Source organism: Podarcis bocagei (genome assembly GCF_964188305.1).
Source record: "Podarcis bocagei genome assembly, chromosome: Z".
Taxonomy (NCBI): Eukaryota; Metazoa; Chordata; class Lepidosauria; order Squamata; family Lacertidae; genus Podarcis; species Podarcis bocagei.
In genome coordinates this window covers 27331679-27354392 of record NC_138140.1, presented here as the reverse complement: position 1 = coordinate 27354392, position 22714 = coordinate 27331679, and the positions used below count along the sequence as shown (strand labels likewise).

General features: G+C 44.1%; 2 protein-coding genes across 3 annotated transcripts; one reads left to right on the top strand and one right to left on the bottom strand.

The window, feature by feature from the left end:
• Nucleotides 1-5350: 5350 nt before the first annotated feature.
• Nucleotides 5351-12417, top strand: NXT2 (nuclear transport factor 2 like export factor 2). Of its 2 annotated transcripts, XM_081179370.1 has the most exons (5): nucleotides 5359-5511; nucleotides 6565-6651; nucleotides 6873-6979; nucleotides 8038-8182; nucleotides 10654-12417. In XM_081179370.1, the coding sequence occupies exons 3-5, from the start codon at nucleotides 6902-6904 to the stop codon at nucleotides 10830-10832; spliced, it is 402 nt and encodes a 133-aa protein (XP_081035496.1). In that variant the 5' UTR covers nucleotides 5359-5511; nucleotides 6565-6651; nucleotides 6873-6901; the 3' UTR covers nucleotides 10833-12417. The 2 variants fall into 2 exon arrangements, with proteins under 2 accessions (XP_081035495.1, XP_081035496.1); XM_081179369.1 differs by lacking the exon at nucleotides 6873-6979 and having other exon boundaries at nucleotides 5351-5511.
• Nucleotides 12418-16836: 4419 nt separating this feature from the next.
• KCNE5 (potassium voltage-gated channel subfamily E regulatory subunit 5) lies at nucleotides 16837-22448 on the bottom strand. Its single transcript, XM_081179368.1, has 2 exons — nucleotides 19325-22448; nucleotides 16837-19169 (listed from the first exon to the last, which is right to left on the bottom strand). Exon 2 carries the CDS (start codon nucleotides 18219-18221, stop codon nucleotides 17751-17753), a length of 471 nt encoding a protein of 156 aa, XP_081035494.1. The 5' UTR covers nucleotides 18222-19169; nucleotides 19325-22448; the 3' UTR covers nucleotides 16837-17750.
• Nucleotides 22449-22714: the final 266 nt, after the last annotated feature.

Below are 22714 nucleotides of genomic sequence, written 5' to 3'. Positions count from 1 at the left end.
ATTGCAGTAAAATGCTATTGAATTTTCATGAGGTTTCTTTTTAAAAAATATATATGCGGAAATAAGGGGATTTAATTTAAGGTTGAAAAAACTAGGCACTGGGCTGGGGAAACGCCATACCAATTCATAAATTTGTCCATTACTACCTGGAAGTAAGACCCACTGGACTCAATTAGATTTACTTTTCAAAAGATATGTATGCCCTGTCAGTTAATCAGAGAGCTGGTATACAAAAAAGAGAAGATAAGTGGAATCCTCTTATTAAGTTTGTAAAGAATATATATAATTTAAATGGTTAATAAGAATAAGAATAATAATTTATTTATACCCTGCCCATCTGGTTGGATTTGTGCAGCTCCCAACATAATATTAAAAACACGATAAAACATCAACAGAGAATGCCAACAGGGGTGTACTATTTATTCTGCACCCTTCTTAAAGACATATATCTGATATATTTAATCCTAGTTAATGTATCATTCATGGCTGTGAATATGGTGCTAACTGTGAATATTACAGAAAGTTCAGAGAGAAACATGAACACCAACAATGACTAGATGTATATAACCACACACAGTGGGAGAGAGAGGTTTACATAAGAGCAGTGTTCTTTTTCTGGGGGGACGCAGGGGGACGCATACCCCTAAACATTTTGTGAATTTTGTACTTTTGTCCATTTGCTGTATTTATCTTCCCCAATTTGAACTATAAAAGTGTGATTTTCTTGAGTCAAATTGAGACAGAGAAAAGCACTGCAAAAGAGTAGATGTGGTTCATTAAAAATTAGCAACAAAAACGGACTTTAAAAACAGCAGGTGGTAAAATTATAAAAGAGTACATCCAATCAAACATTTTTTTAAAAAACATCTAAAGTTTGGTTGAAATGGATCATCTGAAAATAAAAATATATCATTTGCTTCAGAAACATCCCTGGTAAACAGAAAGTTTGGGGTGTGGGTCTGTGTGTGTGTGTGTGTGTGTGTGTGTGTGTGTGTGCAAGCACATGGGATGGACATTTCCACTGTTGACTCCTTTAACAGGCATTAGTCTGTCTGGGGGATGAGAAGGCTCCATTGAAGTAGCTTGGAAGCCAGGTCTCCTTCCCAACTTCTTGCAGACTCAGAGGAAGGAAACACAGACTTGAGAAGAAGACAGAACCTCACTTAGGAACAATCCAGGAGGAGGTATCTGCAGGATTTTATTTTTAAGGAACAGTATTTCATTGGTAGTAACAACAACAACAACAAAATCTTGTTAAAATGACAATATTCTCTCTACAAGAATAGCAAGCAAAAGAAAAGATCATCTGTTTGCTTGCAACACTTGTTGGTGGATGGTACTATTAATCTGTTGTCAGGAACAATCCTGCCCGACTGGCGGGGAGACAGGCTATGATCTAATAAGTGTCTTCCAGCATGAGATTCTATTATTCCTTTGTGTAGAGAGATGGCTCCCTTTGTCGCAGAGACCATTGAGAAGTGAGATAAATAAAAGTTGTTGTTTTTTTACCCTGTTTTTCCAATTCTTATTTTGCTGCACACAAACAAAAATATCTCAGTGCTAGGGCCTGGACCCTTGCTCATTCTGCCCACCAATCCCTGACAATTTCCCCCACATTAACCTCCTAGAGCTTCCCTTTCCTACTAAGCTCATTTTTCACCATCCCAACCCCATTTCTGAAGCCACTTCTCTCTTCTGTTCTGCACCCACGCTTTGCACCTATTTTCACCTTCACATCCATGTCCAGGTCTCCCTTCACCCTCCTTTTCTGCAATCAGCTCCTTACAAACAAACAAACAAACAAACCATCCCCCATGGTAACCTCCTGCACCACTGAGAGGAAAATCATGGTTTTAAACAGCAACAGAGGTTGCCAATAACTCTCATGATCAGTAATGGATTGCCAACTTTTCAGCTAAACCCTGATGCTCTGTCTTGAATGGTGGCTTAATCTGCAGTAGAAAACAAGTGGTGTGTGTGACTGAATTTTCAAAAGTCTGCCCTGCTCTTCCTTGCTCCTGCTGTTCTTCCTTCCCAGAAGCAGAGTTAGATCCTGAACTTATGGGTGGTCCCCCTTTAGACAGCATTGCAGGAGATTGGACTAGATGACCCTGGTGGTCCTTCCAACTTCTCTGATTCTCTAATTCACCTTTCTCTTCTTCCCACCCCCTCAGGTTCCCACATCCCTAAACACTACTTTAAGAAAGAACCCTGCATTAAGATGTGCAGTTTTGCATTTAAACTCACCGAAATAACCACACACCCAAGAGTAGACAAATAAAACAGGGGTTACTTCTGCTGGGCTAATGCTAAATACATTTACTTGGAAATAAGCACACTTTTGTTTTAAAAGTAAAAAATTAAAAAACGTGCACCTGTAATCATGTGCATGTCTGGGCCAACTATAAAATACTTCTTAAAATAAGATGCTATGGCAACAAGCACCGAAGCTGGTGGCCCCACTCATATTGGCCGAGATGTTCATACTAAGTCTCGAAAATCTGCCAGTATCCGAGCCGGCTCTTGTCTTCCCCTCTGTCAAAGGCTATGTATACATTAGTGACTTAAAATGCAACAAGGTCACCCCCTCCGCGCCCCATGCTGCTTTTCAATTCATATTTGCATGTTACTGCACATGCTCAAGTGGGGCAGAAATGTCTTCACCTGATGTGCTTTACCTGACTTGCCTCCCCATGCCTGCCACAAACACCCCTCCTGCCGCTGCAAACTCCTATTCAGTGAAGCTGCCATCTGTGCATAGGCTATGGTTGCCTGAAATGTACATACATCAGTTTAACTGCAAAGTGAATGTGACTTACATTTTCAAATCGGATGGAATCTGGTTTGACAGAAAATGCTGTATTTTTCAAGAAACTACAGGACAAATATGGATTGTGGCTAATGTCATGTGTACACAGCTTCAGAACACCAGTGGTTGGAGTGCCCTGCAGCCAGAGTAAACGGTAATATGTACAGAGCCAAAGTTTAGGCTGAAAACTCCAACTGAATGAAAGTAGCTTCTTGTTTGTTTTGTATGTCACTCACGCTGTAAAGTTCCATGTTCATTTGTTGTATAATAAATAGCTATCCATGCTCTGAAAAGCGTTTTTTGTTGTTGCTGAAGATCAAAGAATACGGTAGCCACTTTAGCACTGTTGCAGGGAAAAAGACTGAGGAGGAACTGCATCACAGCAAAGAGGACAAAAGGCACCATTTTGCATAAAATTTGCATATGTTAACTTATAGGTATGCATGCATTATCAGAAAATTTGCTATCATAATAGAAATGTGAGAATCTGATTATCACTAGGTATCTCACCTGTGACCAGGTGTTCTGTTTGCCCTCTCGGTCTGCTGTCTGGGTGCTGCTAACTTCAAAGCACAAACAGCACAAACAGCTGGGCCTGGTGAGCATTTAAGGTCCCCATCCCTAATCTGCAGGTTGCAATCTGATTGGATTTTATTCTGATCCTGATCTGATTTGAGGATGTATTTTAATTGACTGTCTGGTTTTATGTTAATGTGTTATACATTTGATGTTAGCCGCTCTGAGCCTGGCTTCAGCTGGGGAGAGCGGGATATAAATAAAATTTATTATTATTATTAGGATTCTTATTCTTTAAAGTGGACTTGCCCTAGACAACCCTTCAGACAGAGGACTGTCCTCTTGTTGTTGTTGTTTAGTCGTTTAGTTGTGTCCGACTCTTTGTGACCCCATGGACCAGAGCACGCCAGGCACTTCTGTCTTCCACTGTCTCCCGCAGTTTGGTCAGACTCATGTTTGTAGTTTCGAGAACACTGTCCAACCATCTCGTCCTCTTATAACCCTTCATAATAGAGGACTGTCCTCTGTAAGACACAAGTAAGACACATGTTCACCCTAGGGGCCTGCTGAACAGCTGGAAATCTTGGTAACCAGAATTTGAGGTAAAATAAACACCCTCTTAGAAATTGCCACCCACCCCGTCTCTGGGTCATCAAGACCTTTTTGGTTAGTTTTTTACCCACTTATTTTTATTAGCTGATTTGGAAAATCAGCAGTTATGTTGAGTTAACATCAGTTTCACTGGATCTCATGTCTCTACTGTAATTATTTATCCTAAGGCAAAAGCAGTTCATTTTTTAGTTTCTACCAATGCAAAGCACTCCTATGCCCCCTATTGGTTCTTAAAAGACAGTTAGAAACAGAAAAAGTTGGGAAAGGAATGAAATGGTCATAATAAATTTTTAATATTTTTTAAAATGGATTCAAGAACCAACTAATTTATGCCCACCAAAGGATGTTTGGGATAATTTGTTTTCTACTGTAATTTTACACGTTGCTGCATCCCCACTTAGCACCATAACAGAAAAAGGTGGAATTTTCCATATCTGCAGGCAGATTTAGCTCTTTGGAATTTAAAAGATAAAAGGGAGATATTGTATGAGCCGCTAAAGAGTTGTGGACGCCGAAATAACATATTGCTCAGTCTTCCTACAAAGGTCCTGGACATTCAGCTGAGGCCCAGTAGAAGTTTGTCGCTATACATTTTGTGGTGGCAATAGGTGACCAGGAGTGTAATTTCATGTGTTACATTTGCATGCCACCTTCCTCTGAGGAGCGAAAGACCGCACACTTGGTTCCTTCTCTTTCCTTTTTATCCTCACAACAGCCCTGCGAGGTGAAGTTCGGCGGAGAGAGGAAGCGACGGGCTCACTCAGAGTAAAAAAGCCTCATGCCGCACACGGTCGACTAAGGATTAGGCTGAGCACACGCGCTACATTTAGGCACATTCCTTTCCAAAGAATCCCGGGAACTTTATAGTTTCCCACGTTCTGGGAACTGCAGCTCTTTAGGTGGTAAGCTACAGTTCCCAGGATTCTTTGTACGTGTGTGTTTCTTTTTAATGCACGGTTTGCCAACACTTGGCGCTCCAGATGTGGCTGGGCTCCAGTTCCCATCAGCCCAGCCAACATCGCCAACGGGCAGCGATTATGCGAGCTGCTGTCCAGCAGCGCCTGGAGGGCCGCGCACTCGCCACCCTCGCCCTAACCACTATGCCAGACTGCCTTTCTGGAGTGAAGCTAGTGGAACCTGCAGGGCTAAGCAGCAGGAAAGGCACGTGGCGGAGGGGGCGGGAGAAAGAGTTACGCTAAACCAGAACACCGGGGGGGGGGGAGAGCCCAAACGCAGCGGAAGGCCTGTCATTCGTCGCCATAGCGACAGGCGGCCGGAAGTTCTGGCCGACGCATGAAGCCACCCGTTTGCCAGGATCTCTTCCTAGAGCGGTGCCGCTCTAGGCCTCGGCACCTCTATAGCGGAATTAACTCCTTCCTCGGAGACCGCGCTTCCGTTCCCGCCTACCTGTCTCGCCGTCTCCTGGGTTCGTCTTGACTGTTCGCGCTTCTCTTCCAGCCAATCCCTGTGCGTGCTTTCTCCAGAGGAGCAGGTTGCCCCTAAGGCGAGCCTGGCCTCTCACTTCTCTACCTCAGTCCTCGCGGGACGTCGCCCACATGGCTACTACATCTGTGGTAAGAGTGGAAGCTGAGGAGGTAGCGCGGGGCAGTGGTTAGAGTGTCGTCCCCTGAGACGGAGGACGTGGGTTCAGGTGGCCCTGCCGCGTAGCTCTTAGGGTGGCCTAGCTTCTGCCTGCCTAACCGGGTTCGTTGTGTTGATAAATTTGGGAGGGAGGGAGGGAGGGACACATGCGACTTCCTAAGTGGAGGGCCGGCCCATGAGGCAATGTGAGGCCACCTCCTCGGGCGGCAGGACCAACGGGCGGAAGAACCGGCTTCCAAGGAATGTATTGCCAGGCTTCCGCTGCTGCAGAGGCAATGGCAAATGAGGTCGGCTCCTTGGAGGTTGCTTTGTTCAAGAGTTTCAGCTGTGAGGCCACTGGGAGATATCGGGCCACTAGTGTGTGCTCTCTTTCTCTCTCAGCCTAATCTTACAGGCTTCTTATGTGAATGGAATGGGGAGGGATGGAACAAACAAGTATGTGGTCCTAGGTGACCATCACGGGAGAAGGGCCCACTACAAAGTTCATGGTGTAGGAGCACATCCTCCCCCCAAGAAACAATCCCTTTGCTGCCTTTTTCCTAGCACATAGTTGAAGGCATAACTTCACTGCTGCTTCTCTTCCTCTGTTTATGCTGATACTGAATGGGACTGTTTCATGTAATTATGGTCGACAAAATCATAGTCATAGGTCATTTCTGCCAGTCACTTATATAAAGTTGTATGGCTTTGGGGCAGGGGTTACAACAAAGCAAAACTATGGAAGAGATTTCTATCCATTATCAATAATAATAATAATAATAATAATAATAATAATAATAATAATATATTATTTATTCCCCAGCCACTCTGGGCGACTTCCAACCAAAACTAAAATACAATAACCTATTAAACATTAAAAGCTTCCCTAAACAGTTCTTGTATGTCTTCCCTAGTTCTTGTATGTCACAAAAAGGAAATCAATTAAAACTTTACAAAATGGAGTTCCCTTCTCTGCATCTGACATCTTTACCTTACTGTTGACACCCTTCGAAAATGGTTTCATTAAGCTGTGTTTTTATGTTTAGAACTTTAAAACCTATGTGGATCAAGCTTGCAGAGCTGCTGAAGAATTTGCAAATATTTACTATGAAACCATGGATAAAAGGAGACGGGTATGTAGATTCCCAACAGCTTTTGTGTTTGGTGTGGGGTTTGGTTTTTAGAAGAATTATTTACTGCATTTCACAAAGTACATATCTGAGTTCTGATGTTGTATGTGCTGATATTATTCGTGCTAATATAAACATTTGTACATGCTGAGATTATTAGATCATTCCATGTTGTCATGGACACAGCCTTCAAACACATGTCATTTGTTTCTGTCTCTTAACAGCTTGATCCTCTGTATGTTTACTCAAAAATATGTTCAGTGGGAGTTTACTCTGTGAGAATATCTGTAAAGGACTGCATCCAAAGGCTACAATCCTATACCACTTGCCTGTAAGTCCTATTGAACGCAGTGGTGTTTAAATAGACATGTATAGGATTGTGTTATAAATAGTGCAAACAGGTACACAGAAGTGTGGAAGCAGTGACTGAGCAGTTCCAGTTAGTTTACATGAAATGGTAGCTACTTAATCTGAGTGTTTCTCCCTTTGAACTCAGTGGGGCTCACCTTTCTGTAGACATAGAACCAAAGAATTGGAAGGGACTTTGGAAGCCAAGTCCCAGCTCACTGTAGGATTTTGCAATGCAGGGTGCAACTTCTTGCATCCCTAACACATGGCTTACACACCTCCAGCAAAGGAGACTCATTGCCTCCCAAAACAGTCTGTTTCACTGTTAAAACAGTTCTTAATGTTAGGTTGTTTCTCTTACTGTTTTAGCAGGTGCATCATGCTGTTTGCTCATACTTAGAATGTGATCAGCTAAGATACCTAGTTCCTTTTCCAGTGTACTACTGCCAAGCAAGGTCTCCCACATCCTATACTTGGTGCTTTGATTTGGGTGTGTTAATTACAAGACTTTAATGCAACTCTGTGCATTTTGTTGGGGGACTTCTTTAAAAAGCCTTTCAGATTTTTTAAAAAATAAAAAACCCTAAAGGAAAGGGGAAAATGTAAATACAGTGGTGCCTCGCAAGACGAAATTAATCCGTTCCACGAGTCTCTTCATCTAGCGGTTTTTTCGTCTTGCGAAGCAACCCTATTAGCGGATTAGCGCTATTAGTGGTTTAGCGGCTATTAAAGGCTTTGCGGCTATTAAAGGCTTAGCGGCTAAAAGGCTGTTAGCGGCTTAGAGAAAAGGGGGGGGGGAATCTCGAAGACTCGCAAGACTTTTTCGTTTTGCAAAGCAAGCCCATAGGGAAATTCGTCTTGCGAAGCGCATCGAAAAACGGAAAACCCTTTCGTCTAGCGGGTTTTTCGTCTTGCGAGGCATTCGTCTTGCGGGGCACCACTGTACTGTATCTGGATGCAGCAACCTATATGGGAAGGGGTGCTGTAATTAAAGCACAGTTTCCCCTTGGAGTTCATGTAATGCTTCCTAATGTTTCTCAGGTGTTGACCAAACTCTACCTGGACAAAGCGACCCTGGTTTGGAATGGGAATGCAGTATCTGGGCAAGCAGCACTTGCAGAATTCTTTGAAATGTTGCCTTCAAGTGATTTTCAAGTTACCACATTTGATTGCCAGCCTGTTCATGGTAAGATGCCTTGTCAAACAGTGTAGCCCACAAATCAGGGAAGATAGCTTGATTCTAAATATGTAAGCAGAATTATTTAACCGTTTCACATTATGTAACTTGCAATCATTCCAGTTTCAGAAATTTCAGCTGTTTCTTTGCGTTTCTGAATTATGTGGTTAAATTATGTCTACCCAATCTGTTCTTGTGACGTTTCTGCATATTCTTCCAAAAAATTGTAGAAATGGAAAAGCATCCATAGTGTCCCTGATGGTCTTTTGGAAAAGGTTGCGAGGAGCAGCTTTGTTCCTATTTGTGCTGATCTTCGTAGCTCAAGCAGAAAACTATTGCAAAAAGTGTGACAGCATGCTTTAAAAACGTGCTTATCAAATATTTTTTGTGATACAAAACAAACAAAGGAAAAAACAAAGGAAAAGTACATATAGTGTCTCCACTTTCAACTCATAGAGTCTTTTTCACAGTTTGCTTACGTTCGGTATGAGACACTATTGTCACAGACTTAGGGGGAACAGGGGAGAAAAAGAAGGAGGGAGAGGGTTGGGGGGATAGTGGTCTTTTCATTCTATTGTGCAGGGTTTTAGTGTCAGCATTTCATGGGTAGGTCCTTTATTTATATAGTTATTGATTTATATTGGCATTGTAAGAGATTGGAGAGTCCAGAGCTTGTTGGCTGTGTTCAGTTGGTTGCAGCATGGTTTGGTTGTATGAATGTGGAAGGGTGTTGTTGTGTCAAATTAGCCATATTGATTTGTATGCTGTTGTTGGGGATAAGTCATTGTCTTGTTGGACAGTATGCTTTTTAGAACATCAGTTCCTATGCCACCTTACAAGGCTGCTGGACAGGTCAGAGCAAAATCCTATGAACTGTACAAAGAGTGCTGGTGTGGACATAACCTGAATATAATTGTTTTTAGAAGCCTTAAAGATTAATTTGAATTTCCTGTAAGTCGCTTCTTTGAACAGTCCTTTGCCCAACTTATTTCATATTTTTAATTTTTAAAATTACATTTCTATACTGTCCTTCATCTGAGGGTCACAGGGCGGTTTACAATGTTAGCATCCATCTGTCTAGGGAGATAATTGAAGAGCTCACCTTTGGTGGTAAAGTCAAACCACTGAAGAGTTACAGCGCCTGCTTTGGCTGTAGAGTCCAGTAGGGCAGATGAAGACGTTTGGTTTTGCTGCTGCAGGTGCACCGTGGCATTCTTCTCTTTGTGCTCCTTTCAGTGGTCATTCATCCTCTAGTCACTGCTGTGGAAACACAGCCTGACTGTCTGTCTCGAGGCATTGCAATTGTCTGTAAGGGATTGCCATACAGTGGCAATCCCAGCCTCCATGTCATATTTGCAGACATCTTTGTGACACAGAGTTGGTCTGCCATCAGGCCTAGTCCGTGAAGCCAGCTCCACTTGCAGCACATCCTTAGGGATCTTGCCATCTTCCATTCTGTGTACATGACTAAACTAGTGTGGATGTTTCTGAAACAGAAATGTGAACATGCTAGGAATGTGGGCTTGGGAGAGCACATCTTTGTTTGAGACTCTGCCCTGCCATGTGATGCCCAAAATCTACCTGATGCAGCACAAGTGAAAGACATTGGGGCTTTGCTCCTAGCAGGTGTAAGTTGCCCATGACTCACTTCTATAAAACAAGTATGCATAGCATAGTAACAAGCAAAACATAGTCAGGATGGCGAAAAATAGCACTGAAATTATTGCTATTTTTGTAGATTCTGTTTTCATGTTGATTTTTTGTATTTTATGGTTTTAATTTTTACTTCTATCAACAGAAGTATTGTTATTGGATATATACATATTGAAAATGAAATAACGAATAATGGAGGGGGGGAGTTTGCTAGTTGGCAAGTTAGAGAAGAGGCATACCTCAGTGGCAGAGCATCTTCTTTGCACACCGAAGGTCCCAGATTCAGCCTCCAGCCTCTCAAGATGGTACTGGGATAGACTCCCTGTCTGAAATCCTGGAGAGCTGCTGCCACTCAGTGTAGACAACACTGAGCTAGGTGGACCAATATTCTGACTTGGTAGAAGCTGCTTTCTAGACACCCATAGAACATTGTAAAGTGGCACCTTGGACTAAACCATTGGTGGGTAAGTTGTGGCACCAATGACTCTCTCTCTCTCGTCATCCCTGACTTTTGGCTATGCTGGGAAATGAGAGTCCAACAATACATGGAGGGCCACAGGTTAGCCATCCTAGGGTTAAACAGTATAATAACAAGATGAACTTACTAATACTTCTTGAGCTTCACACACATACGCATACCTGTTTCATGATTGCACTGCAAGCTTCTATAATACTGACTGTATTGTTGGTTGCGTTTTACAGGTGTTTTAGTTAGAAAGAGGAGGAAGAAGCAATAACTTTGAAATGCTTGATAGAAATTCTGTATAAAAGTAGGCTTGTGGTATATTGGCATGCCTTAATATCTTCTGTTCTGTTTCTTTCTGTAGAGCAAGCCACTCTGAACCATAACACCATCCTTGTTGTGACATGTGGGTCTGTCAAATTTGATGGGAGCAAGCAGCAGTACTTCAATCAGAACTTCTTGTTAACAGCACAAACCACAAACAACAACACAGTGTGGAAGATTGCGAGTGACTGCTTCCGCTTCCAGGACTGCCCTAATTAGTGGGGAGCAGCAGTTGGCTATACTTCCTCTGGACAAGATAATTGGCTTTCAGGATGGTCGTACTCGGGATGTGAGAAAGTACCTTCTCTTTGAAAGAAACTTCCTCTTGCCAGGAATTACCAACTTCAGAACAGCAAAAATCAAACTTACTTATTTAAGAATGCTGTCTGTGGCTTCGGTATTTAAATCAATATAGGAAAATACTGTTATGGTTTACTTGCATTGATGACTCATTCATACACATTGTATACAAGCACTATCTGTCACAAGTTGTATTTGTTTTGGTGAGAAATTAAAATAGCTGTAACAACAAGGTGAGGAGGCAGATCCTGACTAACTTTAAGTCTTCCTAGAATCTGAAAATCTTGGTGCAAATAAGTACAGCTGGGAGAAGATTGTGTGAAGGAGAATGATAATTGTCTCTGGGCTTCCATGTATTTCTAGTAAAGGAAGCTATTGGAGAGATATTAGGAAGACCTCAACACCCCGAGGCTATTTTTTTGAGCTGCTTTGGAACTGCTTTTGTTACACTATGTTGCTTTGTGCTGTTTTATCTATGATTTGTTGAGTTTGTATGTAACCATTTTACTGGCTACATTAAAAAAAATTAAAAAGGGGGGTTTGGTAGAGAGATTTTGACTCTTTTGTAGCAGAGTTACGCCCAATGGTGATTGCTCCAAGCATATTAAAACTTGGTTACATTTTGCATCTACCCTCATCTACCTTTAAATATAGGTTCCCCATGAAAATACTTGAGCTGGAATACATCATAGACACTTAGCTTTGCAAATAATAAAACTGCTTGCATCCACCAGGATCTTAACTCCGCTGTTACAGCAGAGGTGACCAAGGAGTGTCCAGAGCACTGTCTAGTCCTGTTGTGTTGGATGAGTTTCAGTTGGTAAGGATCGAGAATGTGGACAAGGTGCTTGGATTGATCAGGACGGCCATTTGCATTCTGGACCTTAGTTCATCTTGGCTGATAAAAACTAGCAGGGAGGGGCTAGGTGGCTGGGCCAGGGAGGTGATTAATGTCTCCTTGCAAGAGAGGGTGGTCCCTGCCTGCTTGAAGGAGGCCACTCCTTAAGAAAGCCACTCCTTAAGAAACCCTCACTGAACTCGGAAAATCTAAGGACTCAGAAAAACTATTGGCCAGTTCCTAATCTCCCCTTAGGCAAGGCCCTGGAGTGGGTGGCCACAGATCAGATCCAGGTGCTCTTGGAGGAAACTGATTTTCTGTATACATTTCGATTGGGATTTAGGCCCAGTTTTGTCATAGGAACTGTTTTGGTCACCCTGTATGATGACCACTGTTAGGAGAGAGACGGAAAATGTCTCCTTGTTAATTCTTGACCTCATGGTATCCTGGAGCAGCTGTCCAAATTGTTGGAATATTCTGTTCCACCTTAAGGAACAGGCATGATTGTTGTGTGTCACATGTCAGTTTACACTCCAGCACAGTATGCTGGGAACTTCCATTTGTGTATTGCTTTTGCTTTTTTGCTTTGGACACGAAGGAGATTAGACATGTTCCCTTTTGTCCTGATGTACGCTGAATAAACTGCTTGTAAATATCCTCACACAACCTCTCCTGCCTCTTCTGTTTGTGCGGTGTTTACTCTGTTGAGTAGCGTGCCCTAGCTCCAGGCGGGTGGGCTGGAGCCAGCTGGGGGCCTGCCAATTGCCCCCGTTTCCTTGGCTGCATGCCAACACAAATTGGGGGTGGGTGGCACTGCTTTGTGGTGGTTCCAGTTATACTTGTGTGGTCATTTCTAGAGGGTGATGCTTGGGAAGTTCTTCACCTTGGAGCCTTCAGTGTGGGGTTTCTCAGGGTTCAATTTTATCCCCCATGCTGTTTAACATCTACATGAAACTCCGGAGTACATTGCCAGCAACCAAGCTCAGCATACTGCCTTCACACCTGCCAGTGAGGCAGTGGTTTTACTTGACCATTGTCTTGCCTCAGTAACGAACTGGGTGAGAGCCAACAAACTGAAGCTCAATCCAGGTAGGACTGAAGCACTGTTAGTAGGAGGTTCCCTAGACTGTATGGATGGGAGGTTGCCTCAGAAGCAGTAAAAATAGATTTTTACTGTAGGGATTCATTAGCACATGGGTGTAGGTGGGTGTCATCCTTTGGCCTCTATGTATTGAAAACACGTAAAGCTATTTCACTGGGTCACGCAAGTTAGCCATCCCTCTTGATGATGCCACAAATGCCAGCCACCTGGTGGTTTGTGTGAATGAGTCCGATATGAGTATCTGAATACTCATTTTGGGCTCCACACAAGGTAGAACCCTAGGCCAATTGGGTTTTCTTCCCATGTGAAGTTGTACTTGTGTGTGTTTGATGGCACAAATGTGTGGGGCCCTTTGAGTTTGGGTGTAACCTTCGACGCCTCCCTCTCCATGGAGGCGCAGGTTGCAGCTACTGCAAAGGCGGCATTTTTCCATCTCCGCCGTATGAGATTAATTGCTTAATGTGGATGAGGTTGTGGCAAAAAATGCACATTTGCTGAAAGGCAGTAAGCCTCTGTTCATAGATATGATGGAATCCCATGTTATGCAGTAAATAGTGTTGGGCAGCCTCTCCTGAGAAAGAGCCCCCCTCAAGTGCCTTAAGCCTTATATAGTGGGGAGAAAAACATTGTCTGTGGATGGCCTGTCTGAACCATCTGAAAGACAAAGCCTCCTCTTGTGATTAATCAATATTTTGGGATGGCTTTTTGTGCAGCCTTCAGAATAATTCTATGTGTAGAATTGGACTGTTTGGCTCAAGATGATGAGTGACACCTCAGACAACTGTGGAATTTTATCTAGTTCTTAGTCTATAGTAAGACCCCAATCACAGCATTGTAACAGTGTTTTTCTTGTTCAATTTGTAGGCTGTTAAAAAAAGAATATTTACCGCATAATGCTTTACTGCTAACTCAAAAACATTTGACAAAGACATGTGCATTTGCATGTGATTTATTCTTCCTGATGTTTCATTGTGCAGGCATTTGTCTTTGTATTAGCAGGAGTCCTATGTGATAAAGTAGAATGCCCCTGGGTATGCGGTACGGTAAAATGTACATAAACCTTTTTTTAAAAAATGTACATAAACCTTATGCATACTTTCAACCATAAATGTATGGCATTGGAATTAAATTATTTTTTACTTTACAGAAGCTTCAAAGGATATGCAACTGAAGAATGGTGTGAGGCCCATTAATATAATTTGCCTTTCTTTTGAAATCATTTTTATTTGGTTTTTACAATGCAAAATTATAAAAAAATTCAATTACGGTACATATCCATATGGAGAGATTCCTCCGAATCTCAGGGCTATATAATTTGCCTTTCAAAAATGTTCTTTCTGAAAGACACTGTATTAGAGAAATCTTTCCATCCAGAAGCTTTTACATATGCAAGAGTCTCACCAAATTGTGGGAATGTGAACTGAAACATGACTATAAAGAGGTGCTATATTCATAGAAGGGTCTCTCCAGCTTATTTGCTTTTTTTGCCTTCCTTTGCCATGGCTCATCCTTCTTTACACCACCTGCTTCCTCATTTGTCCTAAATCTTCACCCAGCCCAGCTCTACCTTCCTTGATGTCTCCTAAATTCTGCCTATTTTGCTTTTGCCATTGCCCCATTTTATGCCACCTTCTTCCTGCCTGCCCCACTTCATTATAGCTCGGCCTTAGAACTATGTTATGATGCATGTGGCTGTTGTAATGTATGTGGAAATATGGCCTACGGACAGGAAAATCAGATTACCCACCCTGGCAAAATGTCATTCTTGAAACCTTGATGTCTAGTACTCTCTTTTAACGGTAGAGGGAACTGGGGCTTAGTCACTTGCTCACTCACAGCTACTCCTGCCCCTATTCTCTTGATGCCAGACAAGGGCTAAACAAATTCAACAAGGTTATCCAGTGGCTACTAGCCACAATAGCTATGCTCTGCCTCCACAGCGATGCTTTTGAATGCAAGTTACTGGAAACCATGGGAGGAAAGAGTGATCTTGTGCACGAATCCTGCATGTGGGTTCCCCATAGGCATCTGGTTGGTCACTGTGAGAACAGGATGCTGGACTAGACGGGGCATTGGCCTGATCCAGCAGGGCTTTTCTTATGTTTTTATGCGGGACATCAAGTCCCAAATGCAGGTAGGAGAAGAGTGAACCATGACAACAAAATTAGGGGCACGTGAAGTCTGCCTCTCGGAAATGTAGTGGAAAGCTAATCATTCCAGTAACTTGTCACAAATACAGTAATTAGAAAAAGTCACAGAAATGGTATTAATCTAAATCAAAGTAGAAAAAACAAAACACTGGAAATACAAATTCTCCCGAATACATGCAGTTGCTAGGTGTATCAAGGTCTACACATCAGGTGTATCAAAGTCTATACATGAGTATAAAATTGCTCCAAAGTCCATGAACACAACAGGCAAAATATTAATCCATTTCAGATCATTATTCTCTCGACAGGAACAAACAAGCACTTGCTTGCTTCATTTCTAAATGCACTGCAGTGTTTGACATGTATTGGACCTTTATCTAAGGAACAGAAAATTCCCTGTTACTGAAAATGACTATCGTTTACAAGGATAATAAATACCGTAGTCATTTATTATCACTGTGGAGCTGCAAAATTCTGTTGATAGTGGACTTAGGCTGAAGTTTAAGGTCAACCAGTAAAATACATAAGAGAAACTATAACAGGTCCCTGCTATCAGCCAAATGTTTTTGCTTCCCAGTAACTGCAAATTACAACTGTCATTTATTATCATTGAACTAGAGCCAGATTAAGTTAGTTGCACTTAAATCTTATTCAAACAAATTTGATAAGTCACAATTGATTTTAATTGGTCTTCAGCACAACTAACGTATAGTGCAATCCTATACACGTTATTCAAAGGTAAGTCTCAATGTGTTAATTAATAAGTGTTTAGGACTGCAGCCTTAGAGTTCAATCCTATAAATGTCTACCTAGAGGTTAGTTCCACTGAGTTCAATGGGGTTTACTCTTCTCTCTATACACACACACACATACCCCATTGAACACATTGAGAGAGACTGTAGACACTAAGAAAATCACAGATGTCCGCAGAAGACATTCATACCTCAGTTACATTGCATTTGAAGGCAAGTTCATTTGTTTAAAAATCTTCCCACTGGTATTTAAAAAAGCAATTTTGGCGTGTCCTGGTTTTTACTTTTTGAAATATGGCAATCTAGACTGGGGAGAAGACAACTCTAAATAGATGCTGGCAACAGGACCTAGCATTTTTTTAAATTTAAAACATTACTTTGCTGCCCTTTAATTCAAAATTTCCAAGGAGGTTTGCGATATTTAATACAAACACTATAAAAAGCATAAGAAAGGAGGTTTGGGGTTGTTTTTTAAAAATATGACACCTAAAAAATGATCAAACGTACACCAGAGGTTAAAAGCCTGGGAGGGAAATATTGCCTGATACCTAATGGTATTATTGATACAGGCCAGCCTTTCCCAAGCTGGTTCTACTGACTGTTCTTGATAGGTGTTGTAGTCCAAAACACCAGGAGGACACCAGGTTGTTTAAGGCTGTGTCAAGAGATCCAGAACACTTTCCAGCTGAGGAGAAAATGGCAGAGCATGCAAGACTGGAGGTAGCACACCACCCCTACTGAAAAGTAGAGGCATTGGTGTTAATTTCTGGGGCAGGGGGTCCTCTCTTCCTCTAGGGGCAATTAAAGAGAACAAAAGGTTTGTGCTGTTAAAATCCAAAGCCGTGTCATACCAGGTCTCCAGCCTCAGCACACACCCACACACCCCTTCCAACCCGCATGGCTTGCTCTCTTTGTTTCCCCGGCCAGCACCCCTCCTCTTAGGACTATTGATGGGCTGTGCAGCTGCTGAGGGGGGGGGGGGAGAAGCTTGGAACTCGGGGCCCCAGGAAAGTATTTGCTTGAATGGCAGAGTTTGTGTGTTCACAGCCAAAGCTCATTGTAACATGATATTTTTAAGATAAATTATCCTCTCCTGTCCAAGGTGGTGGGCACCTTTTAAATGAAACCCCATCATCAAAGAAAAAGAAATAAAAAATGGATGTTAAGCAGCAAAACAGTTACAGATACTTTATATGAAATGTTCTCCATCACAGGGCTGCCTGGACAATATAAAGCACATTCCAGTGCCCACCACCCTGAAAGAATCTTATCTTCACACCCTTAACAAATTACAGTTCCCAGGATTCTTTTGGGTTGTGGGCGGAGGAATGTGCTTTAAATGTATGGTGTGCAGGCAGACTTTTACATCCTGCAAGCTCCCAAGGGAACCAATAAACCCGTCTGTCTTCCAAACAGAGCCAGAGATGGATCCCAGTCCTGGTGACTTGTGTTCTCTAAGGGAGAGCATCCCACGGTTAACTCCACCACCACATGGCCTCTGGCATATGTGTCCACTGATTTGTTTTGCAGTCAGCACAGTCCAACCTGGAGATGGAGAACCTAAGTTTGCTCCAGATGCATTTAAAGCACATGGCTACCCCGGAAGAATCATAGGAGCTGGAAGTCTTAGTGGGAACATCCGGGGGGAAACAGGTTCCGCACCGCTGGTGTAAATACCTAAATATACCTGCACAGCACAACGCTCCCTCCGCTTAAGACTAATTACAACGCTGAGCACCGAACCGTCTTTTTGCCTAGCGCCATCTGCCTCCCCATTCAAAGCTTGCACGCGGCTTCCTCGTGGGGCAAATGAAGCTGCAGGACGGATTGCTTGGTTAATTTTTGTTGTTGTTTCGTTGCCCCCGCCGAGCTGAGAGGCGCAGGTCGCAGTTCAGAATTCCAGCCTTTGAGCGGACCGCATCCCCCACCCCCGAGAGCACTTCTTCAGATTTGGGGTGGGCCGATCCGATCCTCCTCCGGAGCCTTTCTCCTCTCTCACAGATGCTCGCCGTCGTCGCCGCTGCTCCCCCTCTCCCCGCCGGCAGCCGCCGGCATCCCCTCGCCCAGGCTAGGCTCCACGCCCGCCACCGCCAGCTTCGCTCCTGGTCCTCCCGCGCCCCTTCCCAGGCTTCCCGCTCTCGCCGTCCAGTCGCTCTCGATGTACAAGTGGTAAGGGTCGTGCTTGGACTCCAGCTTCCTGGAGCGCGTGTAGGCCAGGATCAGGCCCCCGGCCAGGCAGCCGTAGAATATCATGATGAGCAAGATGTACAGGTAAGCGTCGTCTGCGCCCGCTTTGCTGCCCGCCGCTGTCGCCTGGCTTGGCGCCGGGAGTGAGTCGTCGAGGGGGCTGCTGCCTCTGCGGATGGCATTGGGAGCAGCGCCGCCGCCGCCGTGCAGCTCCTGCCAGAGCCGACTCAGGAGGACCTGGATTCGGAGACTTTCGCTGCAGTTCATCGGCCCCTGCATCCGCCGCCTTGGCACGCTCGCTAGCCTCTGGTCCCTTTTGGCCTCCTTGCTCCGCGCCCCTTTCCTTGCAGGCGCGCACCGCCCACCCAGCAGCAACACAGCCGTTGCCTGCTGGCCTCTCACGCCTCGGCCAACTGCTTCTCGCCTGGCGCTGGAGGGACAAAGGCGTCTGCAGCCTATCCTACCCCACCCCCTTGCGGGAGAAAGCAGGGGGCGCCTGCCTCTCCCCCTCTCTCGGCCGCCTGCCACCCAGAACTCTCCAAGGGGGGTGGGCAGGGAGGGGGAGAGTCTCTCCGCCTCTAAAAAGCTTCTTTGTTCCTTAACTGGCAATCCTGGAGTCTGGCTGCCTTATGATATTGCCAGTGGTCTGCCCCCACCCCCACCCCGCCCACTCGCCCATGAACTGAAATATGGGAAGGTGTCTTTGAATTTTTTTGGGGGGTGCTGCTGCTTTGAGATCTGAGTCCCCCCCCCTTACCTATCACCCTCAGGGAAGGTGTGTTGGGGGTATGGATCCATCAGTTTGTTTGTTTTTTTTTTAAAAAAGGTTTTGCATTAATCATCGTTTTGCTAAGTCTAAAACTTTGCTTTAATTCTGGTGGTGCAGATGAAAAGCGAGGGGCAAGGGCATCCTTATTGGGTCTCTTCTTGTTGCTTTGCATAAATGTGCACAATGATGCTTGAGAAAATTTCTGTGCAACCTTTTCCAAGCTGGTGCCTTCCAGATGATTTGGACCACAACTTCCACCAGCCTCAGAACCACTCTCTGGAAAATGGAACAAGCTGTATGACCAAGGCCCTGGGAGTGAGGGGTGGCACCCATGATCTCTGCGAGTGAGGCTTGCAGTTGCTGTGGTTTCAGAAGGGCCAAAACCAGATGGGACACAGGGACATCCATAGGAAGCTGCAGTTCAGACTGTTTGTCTGTCAGGCCAAGCAATGTTTGCACTAGTGGCTCCCAAGCAGTGGCGTAGCGTGGGCTGTCAGCACCCGGGGCAAGGCAAGTAATTTGCGCCCCCTAACCCGTGGATTTGCGCCCCCTAACCCTAACCCCCAGATGTTGCGCCCGGTGCGGCCGCCCCCCCCTGCACCCCCCACGCTACGCCACTGCTCCCAAGTTTTTTGCTATGACAACCCATAAGTCCCAATTTACTTGGTATGGTGACCCATCAGTTTATTATCACATTACATTTTGGACCTTGGATCTTCTCTGCTGCCAGCCACCAGACAGTGGTTTTCAAGGGTCGAAATGCAAGAATTGGGGGTTGTGGCATTCATTTGCAAGTGCTAATGCAGCATTATAATACATGAACAAAAAAGCCCATCATACCAGTCAAGGATTACAAACCATGCTTATTTAGGGTTTGTTTATAAAGCTCATGACTCACTTGTGTGAGTTTTGCAACTCACCTGCATGCCACCATCCAGAGGTTGGGAAACACTGGCCTACACCAGTGTTGGGGAGCCTGTGGCCCTCCAGATCTGGATGGACTCTTAACAATTTTGTGGGTGTCAGGAATGACTGAAATATGGCAGCCCTATCCAAAGGGATCTTACCCATGTAGAATTTGTGCTCTGACACTGTTTCCTGGTGCATGTGGAAGGCAGGCTTGAAGTTTCATGCACTTCAAGTCTCAACTGCCAAGCATCACCACAGGATACTCTTCCATCTTTGGACATTTTTTTAATGGGGGGGCAACGTGGACTGGCAATGCAGTGGAACCATTGCATTTCGCCATTTTCTACAATCTAAATCTCCCTTTTCGCCCAAGCGGTTATTAGCCACACTAGTGGGGAAATGCACACAATATTTTGTGGTACTTTGGTTGGTCTAATATAAGTACTGACCTAGTAGGGATTTTGGAATTTTTCTTAGCTGTCAACACGGCTACCTTTACTCTTTGTTTGAAGCACAGTACTCTCTCTCCTCCCGTCAAACTGTCCAAATTAAGACATACATTAGAATCCAGGGAAGCAGGAGTCTTTTCCCCGTCTTTCTTTTTGCTGGTGTATGTGTGCTGCAATTCTCAAGGTAACTGTAAAAAACTAAACATTGTTATTCTCTCCACCCCCCGCCCACCTCAGGTGGTGGCGAAATATTTATTGGGGTTGTCAGATCTTTGAATGTGGCTTTGGCAATTTATCTAGATTTGAGTTTTAAGAGGGATTTTTGTTGTTGGCTGTTTGTGATTTGTTTTTGTTTTGGGAGGAAATGCATTGCTATTGCACTTTGCTTTTAACAAAGTCACCTAGATGCTTTTGTGTAGGCTATGCATACATGCAGTAAATAATAAAGGTCGCGTGACATAGATAGGACATTTTAAAACCCAGAGCTATCCTCTGTGTTAATTCATCTGGAATGTTTAAGACTCACAATCACCAAGCTGGATCGAATCCTTGTTTCACCCGTAAACTTTTGCCTTGTAAGGCTTTGGGAAGAGCTTCCCTCAAACTACTTGCTGTAGCTACTGGAGAGACGAAAGGAAGTTCTCCTTCATATTACTAAATAGATGACTATCTGTCCTTGACTATTAGTTATGGGACAAGTTAGCAGTTTACCACTCACTATGGCATGCGGATGGCGCTGAGGGTTAAACCACAGAGCCTAGGACTTGCCAATCAGAAGGTCGGCAATTCGAATGCCCGCAACAGGGTGAGCTCCCGTTGCTCGGTCCCTGCTCCTGACAACCTAGCAGTTCGAAAGCATGTCAAAGTGCAAGTAGATAAATAGGTACCGCTCCAGTGGGAAGGTAAACGGTGTTTCCGTGTGCTGCTCTGGTTCGCCAGAAGCCCCTTAGTCATGTTGGCCACATGACCCAGAAGCTGTATGTCGGCTCCCTCGGACAATAAAGCAAGATGAGTGCCGCAACCCTAGAGTCGGTCACGACTGGACCTAATGGTCAGGGGTCCCTTTACCTTTACGGCACAGCAAGGCTGAACACCAGTTTGTGGCAGATATACAGTAGGTGAGGTCTACTGCTTTTAAGTCAGCAGTGGGAAACCTGTGGCTCTCCCATCATCACCAGCCAGCATAGCCTGAGGTTGGGGGTGATAGAAGCTGTAGTTCAGCAATTTCTGGAGGGCCACAGATCCTGCATCCCTGCTTGCGGGCTGCTTGGAGTCATTTTATTGATCACCAGATTTCGAAATTAGCCAGGCGCCAGACACATTTTGCACCTAGCTATTGGCCACTTGTGACCAAGTGAAGATGCCTGGGTGGCAAGATGGTTCCTGACATCTCCACTATCTGGAAGTGCATACCAGGCCAGGGGATCCTTGGATCTTGATCGGTTTAACACAGTAACCCCAAAACCTGTACAATTCTACCAGTTATATTTTATCTGCATGATCAGAATGAATTTCAGGAACCAAAATGCATTTTTTCTGTGCGGCCTGAGCAGGAGCAGTCAACAACATTAAAATTAACTGTTGTAACTTGTTTTCACTTACCCCACACACTGTCCTGCTCACAGTTGTGAAGAATATCCCTACATTATGAACAGTCCATGAAACCATTAAGAAAAAGAGGTTGGAACAGGCCAATATATATGTGGACCATGCCTGAATCAAGTGACTTTTCTTCTTTACCTTCTCAAAGCTCTTAATCTAGCTCCAGGTTGTCTTCTGAACTAGACAGATGTTTAAGCAAGAATCAATCACAGTCAGTCCATCATTTGAACAAGACTTTAGAGCCGTTCTGCCCCAAAATGGCAATGAGACATTCCATTTTGGCAACTGTAACCCTGGTATAAGGAGCCATTTGGCACCTAGCTGAGTTTCTAACATGAGGACAAAGTTGGAAAAGATAACCAAGTTGTGATTAACCAGTATAAGCTGATATAAGTACAGTACTGCTCTATATGAACATAACTGCCCCTTTGATTCCCTTTGCTTGTAAGTGTATAAATGCTTGTGCTTTTTCATATTTGGTGTGACTCCCCCCCCAACTATTTGCTGGTTGAAGTTGTGTTGCACCAGTCTTGCAATGTCTAAATAAACATCCTGTTTGACTGACAGTTGGAGTCTGGATCTTATTGGACATCCAGGCTGAACCCACAGTATTGGGTATTGAGCCCCAATATTTCACAAAAGAAGGTAAGGCCTTTTGAACCCACTTCCTTATAAGTATGGGTTGCACATCTCTCTTGTTCCCATTTTACAAATTACCACTCAAATCTGAGGAATCAGGTCTACAGCCTGAGCAAGCCTTCCCTAACCTAGTGCCTTACAGATGTTTGGCATAACAGACCCCCACCTCAGGCCAGCACAGATGTGCTGGCTCTGCAGCTAATGGGGGTTGTAGTGCACAACATATGGAGGGTAAAAGGCTGGGCTAAGGTAAGGTGTCAAGAGCTGTTTGTGTGAAGGCATTAACTAGCAGAAACCTGTGACATGCACTGCTAATTCTAGATCTTGCTTTCTCTTTCCTTTAGTTTCCCTTTTGTTAATATATGGGAGAAATTTGAAGGTTGGGACTTGCTGAGCCGAAAGCA

Coding starts and splice junctions, on each gene's coding strand:
- NXT2 (XM_081179369.1), top strand. Junction 6,652..8,037: donor CCATGGATAAAAGGAGACGG/GTATGTAGATTC, acceptor AATGTTTCTCAG/GTGTTGACCAAACTCTACCT. Junction 8,183..10,653: donor TGATTGCCAGCCTGTTCATG/GTAAGATGCCTT, acceptor TTCTTTCTGTAG/AGCAAGCCACTCTGAACCAT.
- KCNE5 (XM_081179368.1), bottom strand. CDS start 18,221: ATGCAGGGGCCGATGAACTGCAGCGAAAGTCTCCGAATCCAGGTCCTC.